This window comes from Theropithecus gelada, chromosome 7b, assembly GCF_003255815.1.
Source record: "Theropithecus gelada isolate Dixy chromosome 7b, Tgel_1.0, whole genome shotgun sequence".
NCBI lineage: Eukaryota > Metazoa > Chordata > Mammalia > Primates > Cercopithecidae > Theropithecus > Theropithecus gelada.
The window spans coordinates 76,616,753-76,641,848 of record NC_037675.1 but is presented as its reverse complement, the minus strand read 5'-3'; the positions used below and the strand labels follow the sequence as shown (position 1 = coordinate 76,641,848).

General features: G+C 48.2%; 1 protein-coding gene, 1 long non-coding RNA gene and 1 pseudogene across 3 annotated transcripts; 1 reads left to right on the top strand and 2 right to left on the bottom strand.

Annotated features, from left to right (window-relative positions):
* Positions 1-613: 613 nt before the first annotated feature.
* On the bottom strand, positions 614-2,611 carry LOC112628260. Its single transcript, XR_003120407.1, has 3 exons — positions 2,474-2,611; positions 2,278-2,338; positions 614-895 (listed from the first exon to the last, which is right to left on the bottom strand). It is a non-coding gene; the product is annotated as an uncharacterized LOC112628260 (long non-coding RNA).
* A 91-nt stretch (positions 2,612-2,702) lies between these two features.
* Positions 2,703-4,879, top strand: LOC112628413 (annotated as a pseudogene).
* A 9,787-nt stretch (positions 4,880-14,666) lies between these two features.
* On the bottom strand, positions 14,667-18,463 carry FOS (Fos proto-oncogene, AP-1 transcription factor subunit). 2 transcript variants are annotated; one of them, XM_025391499.1, is made up of 4 exons: positions 17,779-18,463; positions 16,773-17,024; positions 16,231-16,338; positions 14,667-16,113 (listed from the first exon to the last, which is right to left on the bottom strand). In XM_025391499.1, exons 1-4 carry the CDS (start codon positions 17,917-17,919, stop codon positions 15,472-15,474), a joined length of 1,143 nt encoding a protein of 380 aa, XP_025247284.1. In that variant the 5' UTR covers positions 17,920-18,463; the 3' UTR covers positions 14,667-15,471. The 2 variants fall into 2 exon arrangements, with proteins under 2 accessions (XP_025247284.1, XP_025247285.1); XM_025391500.1 differs by lacking the exon at positions 16,231-16,338.
* Positions 18,464-25,096: the final 6,633 nt, after the last annotated feature.

The following is a 25,096-nucleotide window of genomic DNA, read 5'->3' as shown; positions in this document are numbered from 1 at the left end:
TTGCTTGAACCCGGGAGGCGGAGGTTGCAGTGAGCGGAGATTGCGACACTGCACTCCAGCCTGGGTGACACAGTGAGACTCCAGCTCAAAAATAAAAAACAAAAAAGACGCATAGGAAAGGAAAGTCAGGAAAAGTGTTTAGGTAAGGGGTGGAATTTGAAATAGGCTATTTTTTTTTTTTTTTTTGAGACAGTCTCACTTTGTCACCCAAGCTGAAGTGCAGTGGCCTGATATCAGCTCACTGCAACCTCCATCTCCCGGGTTCAAGTAATTCTCCTGCCTCAGCTTCCCAAGTAGCTGGGATTACAGGCATCTGCCACCTTGCCCAGCTAAATTCTGTATTTTGAGCAGAGACAGGGTTTCAACATGTTGGCCAGGCTGGTCTCAAACGCCTGACCTCAAGTGATCCGTCTGCCTCAGCTTCCCAAAGTGCTGGGGTTACAGGGGTGAGCCACCGCACCTGACCTGAATTTGAAAGGAGGGGCAGGGTTCGGATAGCAGGAAGAGAAAGAGCAGACTTCGCAGCAGAAGCAACAGGCATGTTTTCTGCATCCAAATCGACCAGATCCTCAGAAAGAAACCAAAGAGAGAAAAGGCTACAATGGCTCGTGTGTTTTGGTTTGGCTTGGGGTTGTCAAGTTTTGCTTGTTCCACCGGAGTGAATACAGGAAAACTCCCTTACTGGCAGCACGGCGAGGAGGCTTCTGGATGAGAAGGGCGCGCTGCCTCACATGTGCACTAGGAGGCAGAGCTGCCGCGGGGCTGCTGTAACTCCGAGAACAACCAGGGAGCAAGGGGAAGGATCCCAGCCCCTTCCTCAAATCCGCGGGCTGCAGGGCCAGAGGGCAGTTGGAAAGCAGTCGTCTTCTTAGTCCGAGTTGCCTTCATTTTCAGCCTAGAAGTTAGGGAAGAAACACCCCCAGTTAAGAGGAAGTTGGGTGAGACTGAAAGGGGAAAGACAAAGAGAGCAGCATTAAAGAGGCACTCTTCCCCACCCCCAGCAAGGAACCTCCGTGTGCCTTGAGAAGACTTCCAAACAGCAGAAAAGGGTTAGGGCTACTCATGCCTCCTGCTGTAGTCTTGGCTGAGAAAAGTTTAATGCAAGGCTTGGGTAACTGTGAAAAGTGACCAACTGCTAGACGAAGACTAGTTTCAGAACAGCCAACTCCTGTTCTCTGGACAGGGGTGACCATTCCAGCCCTCTAAAGAGGAGTGCTTGAGGCTTTAGGAAGTACACAATTATTGGCCATCCCCCTAGGCCCTGGCGTCATGGTGAGGGCTGCGAGTGGCAGCAGACGTGACAATGGCATTCTTTAAGAGCCCTGAAGTCAATATTTAGCCTAAATGTACAACCCACCAGCTGAGCCAGGCAACAGGGTTCTGAAGCACAGGAAGTTAGAAACACCTGGGCGATGTGGACCACTATTTGAAGCTAGATATCCTGACTTTTATCAGTTTCTAACTAGCTGTGCAAGTTTGGATGGTTGAACCAACTTCTCTGAGCTTTAATTTCCCTGTTGGCGAAATAGGTTAAATTAGATTAAGTCTCCGATGTGCCTTCCAGCTCTGAAACTCTAGAAAACACACACTCCTTCAGCCAGAGGAACTGGGGAATCTAGGGGGCAGGAATGGGGGTAGGAGGATGGCGACAGGCGTCTTGAAGGATTAACCCCACGCTTCTCGCAATTGCAATCGGCTCCGCAGCAGTGGCCACTGCGGCACTGCCTGCCCCACCCCCGCCCTCCGGGCCCGGCGGTACACACCCACGGCTCCCTCAGAGACTTCTGGAATCTCGCTGGATTTCTCCCAGGAATGCTTATTGCCCTTTAGATCTGCAAATCGCTTTACATCAGCAACCCTGCCGCGCGATTATTAATCATCGCAATATTCTCCCCCATCCTCTACCCTCCCCGCCCCCGCCCCCCGGCCTGGAAGAGGAATTGCAGGGGTCCGGATTTATGAACGTGATTCGTATTATTCATTCAATAATCAGTTAACTAAAGTTCATTAAGCGCCTAATAGGAGCAAGGTGCAGAGACACACAAATCCAATCCCCACAGGGGGCAGAACTGTAGGGGTCCATGCTCAAAGAAATTCACTGATATTCCAGTTATGTCCTGGGGAGGGGGTGGTTAGTGGGTGATGGAAAAGCTCCCCTCACAAGTCTGATGACAAGGCTGCAACCATTATGGACCACTCCCACGGTTCATTTTATCAGGCCAGGAAAAGGCAAGTGGCCTTCCCAAGGTCACTTATCCCCCGAGAGGCAACGCTGACCCCAGAACCGCGGTCTTCAAAGCTTTCCACTGCGCCATGAAGGAAAATTTTGAGTTGAAGCCTATAAAATACAGCGTTGGGCGAGGGATGGCATGATTTCCGGGCACAGAGTGAGAAAATCGTGATCCCAGATCACCCACCCACAACAAACGAGACAGCCCCAAATCTTGACTGCAGCCTCAACCAGCAGACGCACAGGAATGCTGGAAACAGCTCATCCATCAATCGCGGCGTCCTCTCTCTGGGCCCCCAGCGCCCCTGCCCTCGCCTCCGCCCAGGTGGGTCCCGGGGCAGGGGGCGGGGGTCTCGTGGCTCGGAGCCTCTGCCCAGCATTCCAGGGGGCGGGGCAGGAACCGGGGGCGGGGCGCGGCGGGAGTCCCGCCCTCAGCCTATCCCGGGCCGGCTGCGCAGTGGCTGAGCCAAATATGGGCAGAGCGGAAGCGGAGGGCCGACGTCACGGCGCCGGGTGGGGGCCGCGCTGCGGGGCGGTGACGGGAGTCGCTGACGGCGCCTACGTGTCACCGTGGAAACCAAACAGTAAACAGAGGATTCGCGAGCTCCTGGCACCGCCTGGCCCTGCGACCTGGCCTGGAGCGAAGGGCCGGAAGCTGGGAAGGGCCAGGAGAAACTTTGGCCTGGCGGACGAGGACAGGAGCGCGGCAAGGGTGTAGAGAGGGCGGTGAAGGGGACGCTGAGAGAGCACTCCCAAACGTCCCTCCCTGAGGTTCCTGGAAGCCGGCGCTGCCTCTGCCCAGGGGCCAGCAAGGGCTGGTCAGGAACGGAAGGAAACCCTCCTGTCCCTACTTTTTCTTTTACTTTTTTTTTTTTTTTTTTTTTTTGAGATGGACTCTCGCTCGATCGCCCAGGCTGGAGTGCACTGGCGCGATCTCGGCTCACTGCAACCTCCGCCTCCCGGGTTCAAGCGATTCTCCCGCCTCAGGCTCCCAAGTAGCTGGAACTACAGGTGCGCGTCACCGTACCCGGCTAATTTTTTACATTTTTAGTAGAGACGGAATTTCACCACGTTGGCCAGGTTGGTCTCGAACTCCGTACCTCAGGTGATCCGCCCGCCTCGGCCTCTCAAAGTGCCGGGATTACCGCGCCCGGCCTCTCCTGTCCCTTCTGAGGGCCTCCCTGCCTGCAAGGTTGTTGGGGATACTGATTTTGCTTTGTTTTTCCTTTATAATGGCTAAGAGTTCAGTCATTGAAGCCACACTGCCTGGACTCAAATTTCAGCGCTGCCACTCCAGTTGGATGATCTTGAGCAGATCTCTGGGTCCCAGACTAACAGGACCTACCTTTAAGAGTAGATGAGGACTTTTAAAATGAGTGTGTGTGTGTTTGGAACAGTGTCAAGCATGTTGTGAGCCCCAAGTTAGTGTTGAGTGTTTATTTTTATTTCCAGGCAGCACAAGAGAAACTTACCTAGTATTAGTAGTGCAACTCCTAAATCATACTACTGATGTAATGTTTTTTTCTCGAGTCTTCCTTAGATTTAAAATAAACAAAAGGGGCCAGGCACTGTGGTCCACGCCTGTAATCCCAGCACTTTGGGAGGCCGAGGCAGGAGGATCAGTTGAGCCTAGGAGTTCTAGACCAGCCTGGGCAACATAGGGAGACCCCGACTCTACAAAAATTAAAAAAAAAAAAAAAAATTAGCTGGGCATAATAGCACACACCTGTGATCCCAGCTACTTGGGAGGCTGAGGTGGGAAGATCTTGGGCCAGGGCAGTTGAGGCTGCAGTGAGCCTTGATTGCAGTCACTGCACTCCAGCCTGAGTGACACAGGGAGACCCTCTTTCAAAAATAAATAAAATAAGCAAAAGGAATTATCTATTTTAAAGATAATTTTCAAATCTAGTAAAAATATTTGATGTATTAACTAAAATGTGCATTTGTCAAATAAAAACATGGCAAAGCACTGTATCACACTGCTTCACAGTTTTAAATTTGAAACACAAAAACTCCAAATGGTTACATGGAACAGAAGCAACCCAAATTCAGTCCTTACAGTCACTGTGTTATCTCTGTTTTTTAAGTAATTTTTTAAAATGAAGGGTACGTATTACATTATTCAAACTCAATAGTAATCCCAGCAAATGTTTAGAACTTAAAACAACAAAAGATATTTTCAGGAAGAAGTACTTTGTCACTGACAACATTAGAATTGCCAGCTCATAGTGTTTATTTAAAAGGCAGACTGCTCAAAGACCTGAAAGGCCCAGAGGTGTTCTATGTTCCGACATGGCTGCTGGAAGCCACCTTTGGTGAGTGTGACCAGTGCTGGCCTGGATGCCCTACCTGGGAGCTCTCATCCCCTTCCCCCAACAGACCTGGATACATAATCCCTTACATCGAACCGATGAGCAAGGCCATGCTCCAACTGAAGGCTCTGGAGTCTTCAGACCTCACCGAGGTCGTGGCTTACAGCTCCTATTGGTACAAGCTCCAAACCAAGTGGTGCTCCAGTCCATGGCTGAGTGGCACTGCCAGCACCAGGAGCAAGCGATGCTCAAACTTGCAGAAGCCATGAATACCCTCAAACTAGGCCCTTGGACGAAGCAAATCAGCTTCCAGCCAATGATGGAGGCCAGGATGTAGAGATTAGGTTGTGGCCAGAGTCGGAGTGATTCCAGCTCGGTTTAAACTCTGCTCCAGCCTGAGGAATTAAGGAAAAACCATCTGTCTGGGGATCTCTGCCCTTGCTCTGAGTCCTGTTGTGAATATCTTTTTTGAAGGTTGCCAATTAAAGAAGAAAGTTTTGGGGTTTTCTCATTTTTTCTTTATCAAGAATAAAGTTTTAAATAAGGAAAAATGGTAAAAGGCAGACCAACTTTTTTTGGTTTTATTATTTGTTTGAAATTCTAAGCAGATAATGTGATCTCTTGTGGATAACAAATCCTAGGGTGACCCATAGTAATTCCTGCTTCCTGATGTCCATACCTTTGTGTAATTCCCTCCATCTGAGTGCAGGTGGAACCTGAGACTTGCCTCTTAATGCAAAGGTGACGGGATGTCTTTGTCTGTGTATGGCCCCATCTTGCTGACATGCACTGGAGAGGTTCTCCTTGCAGGCTTGATTATGTGAGCAGCTATGTTGAAGAAGTTTACAAGGCAGCCTCTAGAACCGAAGGATAACCTTCAGCCAACAGCCAGCAAAACACCGGAGCTCTTAGTAACACAGCCACAAGGAAATAAAGTCTGTGAACAACCTGAGTGAGCTTGGAGGTGGACTCTTCCCCACTTAAGCATCCAGCTGAAAACACAGCTCAGCTGACACCTTGATTGCAGCCTTGCGAGACCTTGAACACAATACTGTTCTATTCAGAAGATGGATGGAGTTTGCTAGATAAGCATCTGGCTATACCTGGACTTCTGATTTGCAGAAACTGTGAGATAATAAATGTGTGTTGTTTTAAGCTGCTAAGTTTGTGGTAAATTGTTGTACAGAAATAGAACACAAATACATTCTCATTGCCTATCCCTAAAACAGACTGCTCCCACCTCCCCATGCTTGGTACACTTCTGTGGCTCTGTACACACTGCTCAGGCCTCCCATCTTAAAAAGGTTCCATGAGAGGATTGCAAGGAGTGTCAACTGCAGAGCCTGCCACAGTGTTGCTACCAGAACATCGAGCATCTAAGAATGATGTGGTGTATGCACTTTAGGGCATTTTCGTAGCAGTCTCCTGATGTCACCAGAGTTTTGAAGATGGAAAGGCAGCTTAGAGATTTTCGAATCCCACCCCTGATCTGGCATAGGAAACTGTCTCAGAGGGGTTGAAGTCTCACCCCAGGTCACATAAGCACATCTTTAAGGGCAGATGTTCACATTCTAGCAATGCAGTTAAGCACTTTGGGCTTTAGAGTCACAAAGAGCTGGATTCAAATCTCGGATCTGCTGCTTACCAGTTGTGTGACCTTGGTCAGCTTATTTAACCTTTCCTAAATTGTTTTCCTTATCTGTAAAATGACGACACTCATCATATCTGCCTCATGGGATTGTTGTATGGACTAAATGAGAGTGTTTATTAAACAAAATAATTATTGTATGCCCATTATGTGCCAGTTGCTAGAGGTACAATGATTAGCAAATCAGTCATTGATTTAGCATGGCCTATAAAGTGCATAGCACAACCTGGCAGAGAACAAGCACATGTGAAATACTGGGTATTATCAATATTTTCCTTAGGGCTCCAGGTTCTATCCCAACCATTTGCCTCCAGACAAGCTCTATAAACTCATATCATAGAACCTCTGTTGTGGTTCCAACTGCCCACATCTCCCCCTGGATACTCCCCAGGCATTGTAAACTCAACATGTCCAACATAGAACTTACCTTTTTACCCCCCAAACCTGCTCCTCTTCCTATAGTCACAAAGCCATTGGTAGAACCACAAGCCTCCTGTGTTTCAAGCCTGGTAAACCTGACAGTGAGCTTGGGTTCCTCCCTCTCCCTCACCTCTACCACCCACTCAATCACCAGGTCCTGACCCCCTAATTACCTCTCATTCCCTCTCCATTTCCACCACCACTGCCTTGGTTCAGCCTACACATAACTGAGCTAAGTAAGCACCAGGCTTTTCATGATCTGGCCACAATTATCTCTTCTTGGCCGATCTTCAGCTCCATCTATTTGATGCTGCAATATTGATATAAGTGAAATTAAATGCATTTACGTGATATTCTGTAATTTACATCTCCACCTCGTCATCTCCCCCTCACTGTCCCCTCACACACTTTGTAGTCGAGCAAAACCAAATTCGGTGTTTTAGGAGTCTGTGCCCTTGCAGTGCTAATCCTTGGCCTAGAAGCTCTCCACCCTGCCACTTGCTCATCTAGCAAACTCCATACACCTTCGAAGCCTAGCTGAGAGGTCACCTTCCTCAGAGACTCCCCAAGAGAGAGTTTGTCACTACCTCTTCCATGCAACTCAACCTGGTGTTAATTTCCATTGTTACAGTGTATTATAAGGTTTGTGTTTACCGGTCTTGTCCCTTACTTGAGCTCTTTGAGGACAGGATTGTCTCTTCCTCACGCTGAATTCAATACCTGATACATAGCAGACACCCAGAAAATTTTTAATTAAATGAAATGAAGCCCATATTTGTTCCCCTGACCCCCATCTCCCTAAACTATAAAGATAATAAAAACAGTTAACTCTTTTTTTTTTTTTTTTTTTTCTGAGATGGAGTTTTGCTCTTCTCACCCAGGCTGGAGTGCAGTGGCAGCATCTCAGCTCACTGCAACCTCTACCTCCAGGGTTCAAGTGACTCTCCTGCCTCAGCCTCCCGAGTAGCTAGGATTACAGGTCCCACCACCGCGCCCAGCTAATTTTTGTATTTTTGGTAGAGATGGAGTTTAACCATGTTGGCCGGGCCGGTCTCGAACTCCTGACCTCGGGTGATCCACCCACCTCCGCCTCCCAAAGTGCTGGGATTATAGGCGTGAGTCACCTTACCTAGCCAAAAACAGCTAACCCTTCTATCATACTTCTGTGTGCCCAGAATAATATTCAGTCTATACATACCAACTTATTTAATGTTCACAACAACCCCAAGAAGTGGATACAATTATTATCCCCATCTTACAGGAGGGGAAACTAAGGAGCAGAGAGATTAAATAACTTGCCCAAGGTCTAGGAGTGAGGATTCAGGGTTAAGTCTATGCTTTGGACCACTGTGCTAAATTAGATCCAATTCTTGCCTGGGTGCAGTGGCTCACACCTGTAATCCCAGCACTTTGGGAGCCCGAGGTGGGCGGATCATTTGAGGTCACAAGTTCGAGACCAGCCTGGGAAACATGGTAAAACCCCATCTCTACTAAAATTACAAAAATTAGCCAGGCATGATGGCATGCGCCTGTAATCCCAGCTACTCGGGAGGCTGAGACAGGAGAACCACTTGAATCCAGGAGGCAGAGGTTGCAGTGAGCAGAGATTGTGCCACTGCACTCCAGCATGGGTGACAAAATGAGACACTGTCTTAATACATGCATACATACATCCATACATACATACATTGGATCCAATTCCCCAAATTTAGATCAATGTATTCTATTGTTTTGATAAATTTAGCTGTGATGTCACCTAATAACAAAAAGCTAAAAACAAATCATTGCTTCCATAAATCTGACCAAAAATTGTTCCCCAAAGTAAGCATGGCAGCAACTAGAACCTGGGTCATTTACTCTTAGGACTAAGGTGTTGCCTTTTGCTCAGTCTAGACCCTTTAATAGCGGCCCCTTCATATGGGCCTGCTTCAAACATAACCAACAATTAAATCCCTGTGTGTTCTCAGACCTCCCAGTCACCTGATTGTACCAAACTCAGTCACCATGAGCTGAAAGGGAAAAGGGCTTATTAAGAAGAGCTTGCTGTGCTCCGTGGCTCACGCCTGTAATCCCAGCACTTTGGGAGGCTGAGGCAGGTGGATCACCTGAGGTCAGCAGTTCGAGACCAGCCTGGCCAACATGGTGAAACCCTGTCTCTACAAAAATACAAAAATTAGCCAGGCATGATAGCAGTTGCCTGGAATCCCAGATACTCTGGCGGCTGAGACAGGAGTGAGGCAGGAGAGTCGCTTGAACCCAGGAGGCAGAGGTTGCAGTGAGCCAGCCTGCACAACAGAGTGAGACTCCATCTCAAACAAAAAAAAAAAAAGAAAAGGGAGAGCTGATGGCCATAAGGCCAGGCAGGCTCCAGAGCCCTTACTGCTCTGTGTCCTCTTAAGCAACTGAAAAATGCTTGGGCAAAGGAAAGACTGCTTAGTTTAGTCCAAAAATGAATGTGTGGAACCATGAAAATAAATTATGTTGCAACGGAACTGGTTTATGTTTCTGTTGCTTTCTCCTGCATGCAAAGGAAATGGAAATCTATCCAACCATTCCCCTTCAGAGGCTCTGCACTGATTCCTCAGGATTCAGTGTACCCTATTTCTACCTGCTTCTCCTCAGGTCTGGATGTATTCTTGGCAAATGATAATTATGATAATGATGTTGATATTGATAATGATAATGATAGTAGCTAACCCTTGTTCTTCTATTTTAATGCAGACTAAATTATAGGTTTTACCATTTAGCACACTGATTGCTAAGAACCAGTGAACTCAAATGGATTTTTGTGATAGTCTGAAAGTTTTATATCAGTAAGAGTGAAAAACATAATTTTATTTGTTTCTTTGAAAATGATTATATCTAGATTTGTATATGCATTCATTCTGCATTTAATGGTGAAACAATTTCTCAACCTATAATTAGCCTAGAAGTGTCACTGACTTACAGTTTATTTGTATTTTTTGTACCCCTTAAAATTCTTTCCCAAGCTAGCTGGCTCCTCATCTTAATATTGTAGAATCCTTGAAAGCAATTTTTTAAACAAATGAGCATACTCTTCTACCCTGAAAATCTGTGAAGCATACAATTCATCTTCACTTCAAGTTCTAGCTATGTCCCTGTCGATATTTTTGCAATTTTCATCTGCGTTCATTCACTCATTCATCTTCATTTATTCAACAGGCACTTGAGGGCCTAACAGACACTAGAGATGAAGATGTGATCAAGACAGAAAAGGTTCCTGCTCACATGGAACTTACAGTTTAGGAATAAGAGACAGACAATTTTTTTTCTTTTCTTTTTTTTTTTTTTTTGAGACAGAGTCTTGCTCTGTCACCAACCGCCACCTCCTGGGTTCAAGTGATTCTCCTGCCTCAGCCTCCCGAGTAGCTGGGATTACAGGTGCGCACCACCACCCCTGGCTAATTTTTGCATTTTTTAGTACAGACAGGGTTTTGCCATGTTGGCCAGGCTGGTCTTGAACTCCTGACCTCAGGTGATCCGCCCACCTCAGCCTCCCAAAGTGCTGGGATTACAGGCGTGAGCCACTGCACTCAATGAGACAGACAATTTTTTAAAAGGAAAATAACACATAAACTAGATATTGCAAGTAGGGATACAGGCTGTGAAAAAACAGAGCAGGATAACTAAATAGAGAGTCCTAGGGAGCAAGTATGTCCAGAAGTCACCCTAGATAGAATGACCAGGGAAAGCCCCTTGGAGGACATGTCCTTTGAGGAGAGTCCCAAATGACAGGATGCAGCCAGCTTGGGGAAAGAGGCCCCGGCAGATGGACTGCAAGTGCAGAGGCCTGCTGCAGGAGCACGTGTTCTATGGGCCAGGAGTGGAAGGAAGGCTCGTGAGCAGAGTGCCTGTAGGGAAGAAGGAAAAGAGATGGAGTGGGAGAGGAATTAAGAGTCAACGATTTTTTTGTTTGTTTGTTTTGGTGGAGGAGTGGTGTTTAGGGGCAGAGGTTTAATAAGCAAAAGAAAGAGAAAGGAGAATAACTTTCTCTTCAGTAGAGAGACAGAGGTCCCCGACTGAGACTTCCTAAAAGTCAACTCTTTAATATTAACAGGAAACAGCACAATTTAAAGCACTCTGCTATTCAGCATTCCAGTGAGGCACATATCTCTCTTTTTTTTTTTTTTTTTTGTGAGGAGTTTGGTTACTCTATGTTTGGAGGAAGTCTCATACATCTACTCATACCCCATTTAGAGATTAATTTTGTTTTAGCTTTTTTTCAACTGTAAAAACATTGAAACTTTAGATTGTTACCTTGAGATAATCATCTGAGAACTTTTACTGTGTCTCAATTTTTTTTGTCCATTAATTAAAGATAGCATAATTGATTTACTTTCATTCACACATGGGAATTGCTGTTAATACAAAATTACTGTTATTAGAACAAATTGTTAAATCCTACCCTTTAATTTTGATAATTACACAAGATGCAGTGATGTGCAAAGATGATGCACAATCTACAATCCACAATTCTACAGAGATAAATATTTTTCCTCTTCCCTCTTCCCATCGAAAATTAATTTGGAGCCAGAAGCACAATGGCAGCTTTGAAGTTGAATTGGCCGAGGTCATCCAGGAAGACAGTGAAGGAATCCCAGGAGGCAAGGATGGGAATGGGGTATATTTTGCAGCCAGACATAAAAGATGTAAAATTCCCATTGCTTAATATGCTAACAGGGACCAGGAGAGGAGAAGTTAAAGAATATGTGTGGAATATATTTCTGTGTATGGAAACAGCACATAACTTATTCATCCACTGGGCAAAATATTAATTAACCTTGTACTGTGTGCCAGGCACTGAGCCAGGTCTGGGGATCCTGGTGAGCTAAACTGGACATAATCCCCATGAGGAAATGACTTCTACCTCCATCCCCTTCAATTATGTGTATATGTCTTTATCAATGTTGAATAGTGGTGCCCTCCGGTAGTTTTTTTTTTTTGAGATGAAGTTTCGCTCCACCCACCTTGGCCTCCCAAAGTGCTGGGATTACAGGCTTGAGCCACTGCGCCGGGCAGGTAATTGTTTTATTGAGATTAGTATGAGGCCATATCTTGTGGATAGGAATCCGACAAAGGCTTTTTCAAAAGAAAGTTGAAGGCCAGGTGTGGTGGCTCACATCTGTGATCCCAGCACTTTGGGTACCAAGGCGGGGAGATCACTTCAGGTCGGGGGTTCCAGGCCAGCCTGGCCAACATGGTGAAACCCTGTCTACTAAAAATACAAAAATTAGCCAGGAGTGGTGGCAGGTGCCTGTAATTCCAGCTACTCAGGAGGCTGAGGCAGGAGAATCGCTTGAAGCCGGGAGGCAGAGGTTGCAGTGAGCCGAGATGGCAGCACTGCAGTCCAGCCTGTGCAACAGAGCAAGACTCTGCCTAAAAAAAAAAAAAAAAAAAAAATTCCCCGCAGTTAATAGTCCATGAGAGTTGTCCAATCCTGAGTGAGTTAAAGGGGATTTGGAAGGAGCCATTTAGCTGGAGAAAGGAGGTAGGAGTTTCTTTCTTCTTTGAAGCCCATGAAAGTGGTCAGCAGGAAGCTTGGTGGGGTGTCAACCCTGGGGATCTGATGGCTTCCAATTTCCTCTTTCTGGACCTTTAACGCCATCTTGATGAAGCAGCCTGGTCTCCACTGGGCTGTGTGGTAAGCTAGAGCAAGGGTCTGTGCCTGGGCCTTGGCCAGGCTGTCAAAGGGAAAGCGATGCTCACCCTCTAGAGTAAGCATGGGGTGACAGAGACCATGATTGAAGTTCCCAGGAGCAGGTCAATGTCCGAAGGTCCAGCTACCCTTCTTCACCTGGGAAATCTTCTTCCTCTTCTTTCTTTGGTTGTTATTATTGCACACCTAAGGGAGCTAGCTGGGTTCCTTTTTTTTTTTTTTTTTCTGAGATAGGATTTTGCTGTGTCACCCAGGCTGGAGTACAGTGGTGCAATCTCAGCTCACTGCAACCTCCCCCTCCCGGGCTCAAGTCATCCTCCCACCTCAGCCTCCTGAGTAGCGAGGCTGGGACAAGAGAAGCACACTGGGTTTTGCCAGGCTGGTCTCAAACTCCTAGACTCAATTGATCCTCCAGTCTCAGCCTCCCGAAATGCTGGGATTACAGGTATGAGCCACTGCCCCTGGCCCACCAGCTGGGTTCCTTACAGGGTAGATCACCTTGTTATTTCAGACCAGGTGTTTGTTAGTTATATTAATTCTGTATTTAGTTTAGGTATATTTAAAGGCTATAAAATATTTACCCTTTGAACAGCAAACAGGGAGCGTAAGACCACTGTCATTGCAGGACTAGCAGACAGCACCCCAAGTGGTGTGTGATATAGGAGTGATCTAAAGAGCAGCAAGTTGCTTTTAAATGTCCATTTTTATGGGAGGGGCAGAGATATCATAGACAAGAACATCAACCTCAGTCCTTAACTCTGACATGTGTACATGTTGTTGTACTCTTTTATTCTCGAAAGGAAAGGAGGACTGTTGCTCTCTCCCTTATTAATAAATGCATTGTGATTTCTGGTTTCTCTAATACCATATGCCCTTCATTCAGTTTATACTAGGGGGAAGAGGGAGAGAAAAAGTTGCTCAGAAATTGAAAGAGATTTCAAACAGCACAAAAAATGGTTGATTGTAAAACTGTCATTTTGAATTAAAACTTTTAACTCGCCTGAATGTGACACCCCATAAGGCCCCAGTGATTTTCATTATCACCAATGCATTAGAAGACTGGCGCTGAAGCTCTTCTTCCACCCAGCATGTGTGAAAATCTAGTGCATGGTGCCTGCGTGATACTCGCGAGCAGGGCCAGGAGGGCAGTCTCCTTTCCTTGTGGTTTGTACGTGTGCATATGCATGTCAGTGCCCCATTACCAGAGATGTCCCGGACAAAGTTCACGTTCTTCCTTAAGACGATAAAGTTTCTAAGTTAAAGCTTGTTCAGAGTCATGTTGACTTCTTCTTGGACTATTATGTAACTTTTTGTTTACAGAACAATCAACCATTATTTGTGCCGTTTGAGATCTCTTTCAATTTCTGAGCAACTTTTTCTCTCCCTCTTCCCCCTAGTATAAACTGAATGAAGGGCATATGGTATTAGAAAAACCAGAAACCACAATGCATTTATTAATAAGAGTTAGAGCAATAGCCCTCCTTTCTTTTCGAGAATAAAAGAGTACAACAACATGTATACATGTTAGAGTTAAGGACTGAAAACTTTTTTTTTTTTAGACAGAGTTTCAATCTTGTTGCCCAGGCTGGAGTGCAATGGTGCAATCTCGGTTCACTGCAACCTCTGCCTCCTGGTTCAAGTGATTCTCCTGCCTCAGCCTCTTGAGTAGCTAGGATTATAGGCATGTGCCACCACACCTGGCTAATTTTGTATTTTCAGTTTCTCCATGTTGGTCAGGCTTGGTCTCGAACTCCCGACCTCAGGTGATCCTCCTGCCTTGGCCTCCCAAAGTGCCGGGATTACAGGCATGAGCCACCGCGCCTGGCCTAAAATTTTTTTTTTAACCAAGTATCAAGAGGCATTTCAGCCTGCTGGATATAACGAGCAGGAAGATTCTAATGCCAATAACGGAATATCAAGAAAGTTGTTTATTCTAACCATTCTTCAATTTGCTCATCTTTGAAGTAGAATAACCCTCCACATGATTTTGTGGAATAAAAAGTTAAAATAGTTTGTACAAAGCTAGGTTCTGTTTGCTTAAAGGGTTCCTTTAAGATCAAAACATCTAAATGTAATATCAGCACAACCAAACTAAGTATTTCCCCCTGTGAGTACCGAAACAGAAAAGATGTATTCCCACAAAAGCTGCTACACAGCAGTTTCCCCTTCCCAGAAGCAGTAAAATCTTAGCATTCCAATGGAAGGAATGTATTTGTAAAATATTCTACAATCAGCTCTATAGTTTCCCTGTCCTCTTTGATAAGGGATCAGACAGAGGGTGTGTCCCCCTCCAGCAGCTACCCTTCTTGACAAACTGGTCTCCACTAATACCTTTCAGAAACTTACAACACTTCCAGAATGAAAAGAGCACAGGGTTGGTCGCATTCAACTTAAATGCTTTTATTGACAATGTCTTGGAACAGTAAGCAAACAATGCTTAAATTTTTCATTCAAATTCACTTTCCACATGTCAAAAGACCTCAAGGTAGAAAAAAATAAAATAAAAATATAAATATCTGAGAATCCATCTTAATAAATAAATTAAAAACACAATAAAACGTTTTCATGGAAAACTGTTAATGTCAGAACATTCAGACCACCTCAACAATGCATGATCAGTAACATTACAATGAACATTGATGTTGAAGAAAAACTACAGTACATGGATATAGCTATTTATTTCTATCTACCAGAAAATAAAGTCATATCTTTTCTTAGTTTAATATTGGTCATTTCTAATCAGAACACACTATTGCCAGGAACACAGTAGTTATTGTTAAAATCAGCTGCACTAGATACAATTTGAAAATATCCAGCACCAGGTTAATTCCAATAATGAACCCAATAGATTAGTTAATGCTATGAGAAGACTAAGGAGAAAGAGAAAAGAGACACAGACCCAGGCCTGGCTCAACATGCTACTAACTACCAGCTCTCTGAAGTGTCACTGGGAACAATACACACTCCATGCGTTTTGCTACATCTCCGGAAGAGGTAAGGACTTGAGTCCACACATGGATGCTTTCAAGTCCTTGAGGCCCACAGCCTGGTGTGTTTCACGCACAGATAAGGTCCTCCCTAGGTCTACAGGAACCCTCTAGGGAAGACGTGTTTCTCCTCTCTGTAATGCACCAGCTCGGGCAGTGGCACTTGTGGGTGCCGGCTGCCTCCCTTCCCTGCCCGCTCACAGGGCCAGCAGCGTGGGTGAGCTGAGCGAGTCAGAGGAGGGCTCATTGCTGCTGCTGCCCTTGCGGTGGGCAGCTGCGCAGCTGGGGAAGGAGTCAGCCTCGGGGTAGGTGAAGACGAAGGAAGACGTGTAAGCAGTGCAGCTGGGAGTACAGGTGACCACCGGAGTGCACAGGGGCTCCAGCTCTGTGGCCATGGGCCCCATCCCCAGGGAGCCACTGTGCAGGGGCTCCCAGTCTGCTGCATAGAAGGACCCAGATAGGTCCATGTCTGGTACAGAGCGGGCTGTCTCAGAGCCGCTGGGCCTGGATGATGCTGGGAACAGGAAGTCATCAAAGGGCTCAGCCTTCAGCTCCATGCTGCTGATGCTCTTGACAGGCTCCACTGAGGGCTTGGGCTCTGGGTCATTGAGGAGAGGCAGGGTGAAGGCCTCCTCAGACTCTGGGGTGGCAGCCTCTGGCAGGCCCCCAGTCAGATCAAGGGAAGCCACAGACATCTCTTCTGGAAAGCCCAGGTCATCAGGGATCTTGCAGGCAGGTCGGTGAGCTGCCAGGATGAATTCTAGTTTTTCCTTCTCCTTCAGCAGGTTGGCAATCTCGGTCTGCAAAGCAGACTTCTCATCTTCTAGTTGGTCTGTCTCCTGTATACAGAGGGAAAAAGGAAAGCATAAGAAACAGTCTTACTCAAGGGCCCTTATGCTCAATCTCCAACTTTCCCCTTAAGTTTTAAAAAGGAGCAACCCACAGAGTCTACCTACCGCTTGGAGTGTATCAGTCAGCTCCCTCCTCCGGTTGCGGCATTTGGCTGCAGCCATCTTATTCCTTTCCCTTCGGATTCTCCTTTTCTCTTCTTCTTCTGGAGATAACTAGGATAATCACAAAAAAAAAAGACCGACATTCAGTAAAAGTGTCTGCCATCACCTCCATTCACCCACCCCAGTAGAACTGGCTCCTGCAGCTTCCCTACTTCCTGGCATCCCACTGTGAAACCATTTCTAACCTGCAGTTGCAGACTAGGTGTGACTTGCATTTAAAATAAGATCCTCAGCAAGAGAACAAAGAAGAGCCCAGTCTAAAAGCATGCGGTAGGAAACTTAGGGAAGAAACTATGAGAGTACTTCTTAGGGTGAGACTCAGAGTCTGAGTTGGGATGGAATGGGCTTGGAGCCAGGGTTCTCAGTTAGGGATGTGCAGCCAGCCCCGTCAGGGGCTTAATCCTCTCTGCTGTGCTCCTCCATCTCCAGGGCCGCTTCCCACCCAGCCCCCACCTTCCCAGGAAGGGTAGGCTAGAGTTCCTCACCTGTTCCACCTTGCCCCTCCTGCCAGTGCTCTGCGCTCGGCTTCCTGTCATGGTCTTCACAATGCCAGCCCTGGAGTAAGCCCCAGCGGAGGGAGTGGGGACTCCGAAGGGGTGAGGGACTCTGGTCTGCGATGGGGCCACAGAGGAGACGAGGGCGGGCTGCACAAGCCACTGCAGGTCCGGACTGGTCGAGATGGCAGTGACCGTGGGAATGAAGTTGGCACTGGAGACGGCCAGGTCCGTGCAGAAGTCCTAGAACAAAACAGAAGGGGAAAGCCGACGTGAGCGAGCAGATTCCGGACACAGGTGGGGCGAGTTGCCGGTGCCGCATGCAGTAGCGAAGAGAAACGATCCTGCCACGGACGTTTCATCTTAAATGTCCCTCATCCTGGATGAAAGGTCTCCCCCTTTTCCTCCCAGGCATTCCGCAGCGCAGTGTCTGTCTCTTCCATCCTGCCGCTGCGTTCCCGTTATCCCTTCAGCATCACTCGCTTGAAAGGGGGTTTGTTATAAATATCCCTGACGTCTGCGCTGACGCAGGCGCCGCTCCGGAGTCTCCAGAATGAACTCGCTTTTTATCAATGAAACTGCCTTACACACCCGCCCGCTGCACCCTCCTCCCTCACCCCTCCTCCCTGCTCCAGGCTGCCGGGGGAGGGGGGATTGCCGCTTTCTGCCACCTCCCCGGAGAAGCCAGGCTCTAGTTAGCGAGTCTGTGCTTGGGACACGTCTGCCCCAGCTAATGTCAGAGATCCGTCCTGGAGTGCAAACCAGACGTTGCTCAGAACGAACCTGCCTCCGGAAGGGGGAACAAATTCTTACTATGGCAAGCTTGCGTGCGCTCAGAGCCAAGTCCCGAGCCCCCGAGCCGGCACCGCTCCGGCCACTGCAGCCTCCCTCCAGGCACAAGGGAGCCCCCTACTCATCTCCTGGAGCGTCCCGCCCGGTGTCTCCTCCTCAGCGACCCCAAGCCCCCGGCCCCGCGGCGGTGGGAAGCCAGCCTTACCTGCGCGTTGACAGGCGAGCCCATGCTGGAGAAGGAATCGGCGGGTGAGTGGTAGTAGGAGAGGCTATCCCCGGCCGGGGACGCGCTGCTGCAGCGCGAGGATGACGCCTCGTAGTCTGCGTTGAAGCCCGAGAACATCATCGTGGCTGTTAGGCAAAGCCGGGCGTGGGGCCGAGGGGCGGAGACAGGTGGGCGCTGTGGAGCAGAGCTGGGTAAGAGCGCGGTCACTGCTCGTTCGCTGCGCCGCGGCCGCCGGCTCAGTCTCGGGTTCTCGGCTGCTCGCTGCAGATGCGGTTGGAGTACGAGGCGCCGCAGCCACTGCTTTTATAACAAGCGTTTTATGAATGAGTGTAAACGTCACGGGCTCAACCACGGTGGCGCCAGAGGGGTGGCGCGCGGGCCTGAGCGCCTCTGCTGCCGCGTGGCCACCTCCCCAGCGCTCGCAGCTCCCTGCCTGTGCCTTGGCGCGTGTCCTAATCTCGTGAGCATTTCGCAGTTCCTGTCTCAGGGGTCTCGTGGGACCCCCAAGATGAGGGGCTTCGGGGATGGCTCCCCCCAGGGCTACAGGGAAAGGCCGTGGAAACCTGCTGACGCAGATGTCCTAATATGGACATCCTGTGTAAGGGGGAGGGATTGACGGGAACTGCTCGCGGGCTGCAGCCAACAACGAGGGTGCAGCGCGGGGGGAGGCGGGGGCCGCGGCCGGGGGAGGGGAGGCGGGAACGGCGCAGAATGCTAGAGAACATTCGCACCTGGTTCAATGCGGACCCTTGTTCCCGAGGTCGGGGGGGATGGGGCAGAGAGCGCCTCTTTACCCTTGTACGGAAACTGAAGACAGTTCTGAGGCTCAGGAATAGGAGAAACGGCCTCGGGTACACGGCCCCGAGGACTTAAGCCTCGGCTCCCGAAGGAATGCGTCCCTACCCCCATCCCCAGTTCTAGCCCTAATTCAGTGCAAAACGAGGAAGCAGACCCTCACCCCTCTCCTCCCGGGCTCGAGCAATGCTAGCACCGTTCCTGCGTTTGGAAGCAGAAAGTGGATCCAAAATAAGAGAATACGATAACCTACTTTACGATACTGGGTACTTTATTTATTTACTTATTTTTTCTTTAAGGAAGACAGCGCATTTATTTATTTATTTTTCTCGGCCATGTGTGGGAATATTAAGGAAACTGTCAAATCCCTGAGACACCAGCAGATAAACACTGTGCGACACCTACGTGCGAAGACATTTGAAGGGGGTGTCTGCCCGGTTCTGAGCTGGGCCCCGGGGGTAGGGAGTGCGGGGTGTGGTTATGTGGGCAGGGTGGTCAGTTCGGGATGACAAGGCGGGGTGTGCTTCCTGCGGGGAACTCAAATCTGAGCTGGGGGGCTGGTTCGGTCCCGCCAGGAAGCTGTGCTTATGGGAGCCCGCAGCGGGTGATTTTCCAGCGCGGACTTGGAGAGGGGAGGACAGGGGCTGGAAGGACAGTGTCCAGCAGCGCCCAGGCGGAATACCTCCACCGCTGGGACCCCAGGCGCGCCTCCACGTCCTGGAACACCGGGCTTTGGGGAGGCAAGGTGCTCCAGAGTGTGCCACGCCCCCCAGCCTCCTGCCCTGCTGCGTAGGACAGCCGGGGTCACGCTGCCCGGGCTCAGCCCCAGCGCGCCGGCCACCTCCAGGGTGCGAAGACGCATGTCCCCGCACAGCCCCGGTCTCCCCTTCCCCACTCTTCGGGCCCGGGGGTCGGGACCCGCGGTGAGCACCTGGAGAGGGGCGAGGCAGGATGAGGCCGGCGGGCGGATAGTTCGGGGCGCGCGGTGAGCCGGACCGCAGACCTGCCTCCAGCCGCCGCGCCCGGGAGCCAGGAGATCCTGCTATAGATAGTAACAGGGAAGCGGCTGTTTACAGCAACACAGCGCCGCCAGGGCCGTCTCCAGGCAACGCCGCGGCCGGGCGCGCCGTCGGCCTGGCGAGGCCGCCCTCCCTCCCAGCTCCCCTGGGCCGCGGCCTCCCCGGCCCGGCTGCGGCCGCTCCCGTCGCCTGACATCATCCGCCGGGTCCGGGGGCTGAGCGGCTCGCGCGGGGCTGTGCGCTAACCTCCATTCTTAGAGATCCAACCCGGCAGGAGCGGGGAGGGCAGGAGGCGGGGATTCGTGGAACTGGGCCACTTGCTATTTTTGCATTCCCTGTCACAGGCAGAGGTGAAAACAGAATTTCATCATTGTATGTCATTGGTTTATGTTGGTGGGAATTTAGGCGCTTTTCTTTCTCACTCATAAAAAGAGAGGGAAAAGGAAAAACACACATAATGCGTAAACACAGATTCCTTGGAGCTGCTCTGAATCCTAAAGCAATTCTGCGGCCTTCGGTACTTCTAATTCTATCCTTGATTACAGAAGGAAAGAGGGGGACGGGAGGGAAAGGGGTTATGAAGCCAAATACATCTCTCTTATTATTAATATTAGCTTCAGACAAAATAGGTCAAGCTTTGAATTCCTGAGTCTAGCCGTGCCTGCCATTTACAACTAGATCTCGGGCCACTTAAGAGGAAACCTGACTGGGTGCGGTGGCTCACTCCTGTAATTCCTGCACTTTGGGAGCCCAAGGTGGGTGGATCACTTGAGGCCAGGAGTTCGAGACCAGCCTAGCCATCATGGTGAAACCCTGTCTCTACTAAAAATACAAAACTTAGCCTGGTGTGGTGACGCACGCCTGTAGTCCCAGCTACTCAGGAGGCTGAGGCAGGAGAATCGCTTGAACCCGGGAGGCAGAGGTTCCAGTGAGCTGAGATTATGCCACCGCACTCCAGCCTGGACAACAGAGCAAGACTCTGTCTGAAAAAGAAAAGAAAACCTAGAATGATTTGATTTACTTCCTTTTCAGGTCTAAAGTAGTTCAGTCAATACCTGAAAGATGTATCAAGATTTTATATCCAGGATTTATCTCAAATACACTTATCCTGCCTTTGCCAATTAAAAAAAAAGAAAGGTCTTTGAGTGAGCCTGTTTCCTCCAAATAGCTTAACTCTTTCCTTTCTGGCACCATTATGACCAGAGTTGGAGACTTAATAAATCCATCCTCTGGAAAGGACAAACCATATGTCCATTTATTGTTTTATTTATTTAACAAAAAACTATTGACTGGGCTGGAGGCTGGTGCTCACTGTCATGAAGAGGGTAGACCTGTCCCGACCCTCAGAGAGATTCTAGTCTCATAGGAAGACCAACAAGTCAATAGAGCTTACAGGGCAGCAGTAAGTGGTTTGATAGAGGTAAGAAAGGGGTGCCAGGCAACACAGAAGAAGGCTTGGAAACAGGTCCCAGAGGAGGTGACTGCAATACAAAGATGGGGCTCGGATCCTCTGTTCTCTGGATAATGGAATGATAAGGATTGAGTAAGGCCAGAGCATCATCCAGGCAAAGGAAGAGCTCAACCAGAAGCCGCAGTATAGGCCAATACAATCTCAGACTCCATCTCCTGCCCCACTAACATCCGAACCTGTGATCACTCTAACATATTCTCACATCTCAATCTGCTCCTGGTATCCATTTCAGAACTGCAAAATCACATTCTAAAAAGTGGAGCTCACACAAGGTAGCCTAAAAATAAAGACAAATCAGAACAAACGTGAAATTATTTTTGCCGTTTGCAGAGGTCAGGGTGACTTTGAGACAGGTGCTCATGTGCCTCCATGAGCACAGCGCTGCCTTCCAACAGGGCAGGGATTTCGTGTTCTGAACAAGTCTGAGCATATAAAACCAAAATGTATGTAGTTTGTGATTATCTACGTGCTGAGTTCCTCCTATCTGGGGATCCAAAAGTGAAAAGGAGGGCAGAATTCCACATCTGAATGTTAACCCAAATTGAAAAAAAAAAACTCACTTTTCCTCCACAGTGTTTCCTTATCCGATAGACTTTTCCTATTTTACACCCTCTCTGTGGCACTTGAAGGAGGAGACCTGACCCACACTTTTGAAGTCAGTGCGTATTGTTTAGCCTGGTGTTGTTGCAACATTAAGTGCAAGGCTGCTGTCTATACCGCCTACGTAAATGCTGCCGCACACAACCCATCCCCAGCATGCAGAAGTAGCTGTTTATTTGGGGAAGTGTGGTCTAGTGGTGAAGGGTTGTGGTCAAAGCACGGGACCAGAAGTCAGGAAGATGCATATACCCAAATCAACTTAGACTTGTTTGGCAACTTTTCACTTTTGTCTTTTTCATATGCTGATATTCACTTAGGATCTAGCACAGGGCCCGGTGCATAGTAGGTGTTCAATAAATATCCCTTTGTCTTTTTCTTTTTGTCTTTTTTTTTTTTTTTTTCTTTGAGACAGGGTCTCACTTTGTTACCCAGGCTGGAGTGCACTGGTGTGATTATAGCTCACTGCAGCCTTGAACTCCTGGGCTCAATAGCTCACTGCAGCCTTGAACTCCTGGGCTCCATGCCCCTACCTCAGCCTTCCAAGTAGCTAGGACCACAGGCACACACCAGCAAGCCCAGCTAGTTTTTTATTTTTTGTAGAGATGGGGTCTTGCTATGTTGCCCAGGTTAGTCTCAAGCTCCCAGCCTCAAGTGATCCTCCCACCTCTGCCTCCCAAAGTGCTGAGATGACAGGTGTGAGCCACCATGTCTGGCAATAAATATCTATTGAACAGATGAATGAATGCATGTCCTCATCCAGGCAAGGTGAATGTAGATGGTTGTGCTTTTTGGGTACTTAGAAAGCAAATAGATAATGTTCTTTAAATCTTTGGAAAGGCTGAACAGGCTCTTTTATTCTGGGGTATGAATAGGCAAAAATTGGGAAAGACAAAATTACAAGATGTTTGGGCTATTTTCAGCTGATACAGCCTCTGTGTATAAAGAACACCCCAGTGGTTCATGATGAAAGATCAAACTTACCCTTGTTACTGAGCCCCATGAGAAAGACAGTTAGTGCCCATATATAAATACCACATTGTCTGCAATGACAATGACCATGTTACCATTACCCTTTAATTTATTCATTCTAAATGTCTGGACCCAACAAGAGAAAGAGGCATTCCACAGTTCTTGTGGGACTCACACACACATGAGCCCAGTGAAGGGTCTTAGGAGGTCAAGGTTACTCACTCTATGGCTCAGACCGTGAGCAAAAAGATTGCCGCTATTTAGAACACTGGAGGCACAACAGTACCACACCACCCCCCACACATGCCACCACTGCAACTAATTGGTACTAGAGATTTAGCCTCTTTGAGAAAAACTGTTTTTTCATTCTGAACAACTCTTGGCTTTTTGACAGGAGAGGATGATTCAATGGGATCCCCGTCCTTCTGCTAATGTGAGCATTTAAACAAAGCTCTGTATGGTCCCTGAGACACGCTCCATCTGGAGCTGAGGAAACTGGGGAACAGTGGCAGTGCCAAAGACAGGCACACTGTAGCCCAAGCCGGCAACATCTTTTGCAGCCACCAGCAGTATGGGACACTGGTTCTGTCAGTGTTGCGGAATCTTGCTTTAGAAACAAGAGCTCCCCGCCAGCAGATAAGCACAGCTTCTCCAGGCTGTCAGCTCCTCTGATGTCCTGAGCTGACCTTCTGCAGCTCTGGCGGACTTAGCTGCCGGAATTCCAAAGGAACCCCACCAACGTCACTAAACCTATAGGACAAAAATACACCCCAAGAAACCTCAACTGGGCTCCCATCCAATAAGAAAAATCTCATAATCACCATGGGCAGGGCCAGGAGTGGCTAGAAGAAGCTGCCATATGACGTGATTCGAGGTGTTAAGACATATTCAGCAGAGGTCACACCATGTCATCCACGACCTTATTCTTACTCAACAAGATAAATCTTTTTTTCTTTCTCTCTCCCTATACTGAAAAGTTGCAAGGGACAGATTTTTTTTTTTTTTTTTTTGAGACTGAGTCTCACACTATCACCCAGGCTGGATTGCAGCAGCATGATCTTGGCTCACTGTAACCTCCACCTCCCCGGTTCAAGCAATTCTCATGCCTCAGCCTCCCAAGTAGCTGGGATTACAGGCGCCCACCACCATGTCTGGCTAAGTTTTGTATTTTTAGTAGAGATGGGGTTTCACCATGTTGGCCAAACTGGTCTCAAACTCTTGACTTCAGGTGATCCGCCAGACTTGGCCTCCCAAAGTGCTGGGATTACAGGTGTGAGCCACCCTACTCGGCCACAAAGGACAGATCTTTAAGAGAGACTTTGGCCATTGTAATGCCAAAGAAATTCCCCTTTCCCAAATCAGGAAAATCTTAACAAATCAGGAAAATCTTATGTAGGAATTCAGTTAGGCTGCCCTCTAATCTAGAACTCATAATTTCATCCTCAGATGTGACAACTTTTTGTCTTAGTTTAGTACATGATTGTGTTCTACAAAAAAACTTGCCATTGTAACTCCCAGGTGAGGTCTGATTTCTCCACGGATGTTTTATTACTCTGGAGTACTGAGTTAGAGATCGATGGTGAAATTCCCAGAATGACTCTTCTGAAGAATTCCACCTTTAAATTCTGGCCCATCCCAGACTGTGAGGTAATCAGTTAGGACAGGGACAGATTATACACTAGCAGAGTCTACTGTCCCACCTAGGGGGGCTCTGAATTAAATCAGAACACCAAACAGAACTGTTGTCCCCCCAAACCTGTTTAGAGGTCAGTTTACAGAATGACACTTAGCTAAAAATCTATACTCCTTATGGAGATTCCCAGTCCATAGGCTTCAGCCTCCGCCTCGCCTTCCAACCTTACCTTGAACCATTTTCCCGCACTCCACTCCAGTTACATTGACCTTTCTCTCCCTCAAATATGCCAAGCTGCCTCTGCCTCTGGGCCTCTGTACCCACTCTTCCCTCTTCCTCACAGACCTTGACAAGTTGACTCTTCCTCCTGACCAACATCTGCTCAAATGTCACCTTCTCCAGGAAACCCCTCCTGTCCTCCCCATTCAGTGTTGCAACCCCCTTTGCCCTTCAGTCACTTTCTGTCATGTTACCTGGTTTTCTTTTCTATCTAGCACTTATCACTACATTACTCTGTCTATTTATGTACTGTTTCATTGCCATCTTCTACTAGTCCGTAAGCTCCACAAGAGCAGGGACCTTATCCATCTTATTTAGCAGTTACCTATCCTCAGTACCACGCTTCCTGACACCAAGGCACTCAATAAATCCTTGTAGAATAAATGTATATTTTTATTTTTGTTTATTTACTTTTTTGAGACAGGGTCTCACTCTGTCACCCAGGCTGGAATGCGGTGGCTCACTGCAGCCTCGACCTCCAGGCAATCAAACCAGATAATCCTCTTGCCTCAGCCTCCCGAGTAGTTGGGA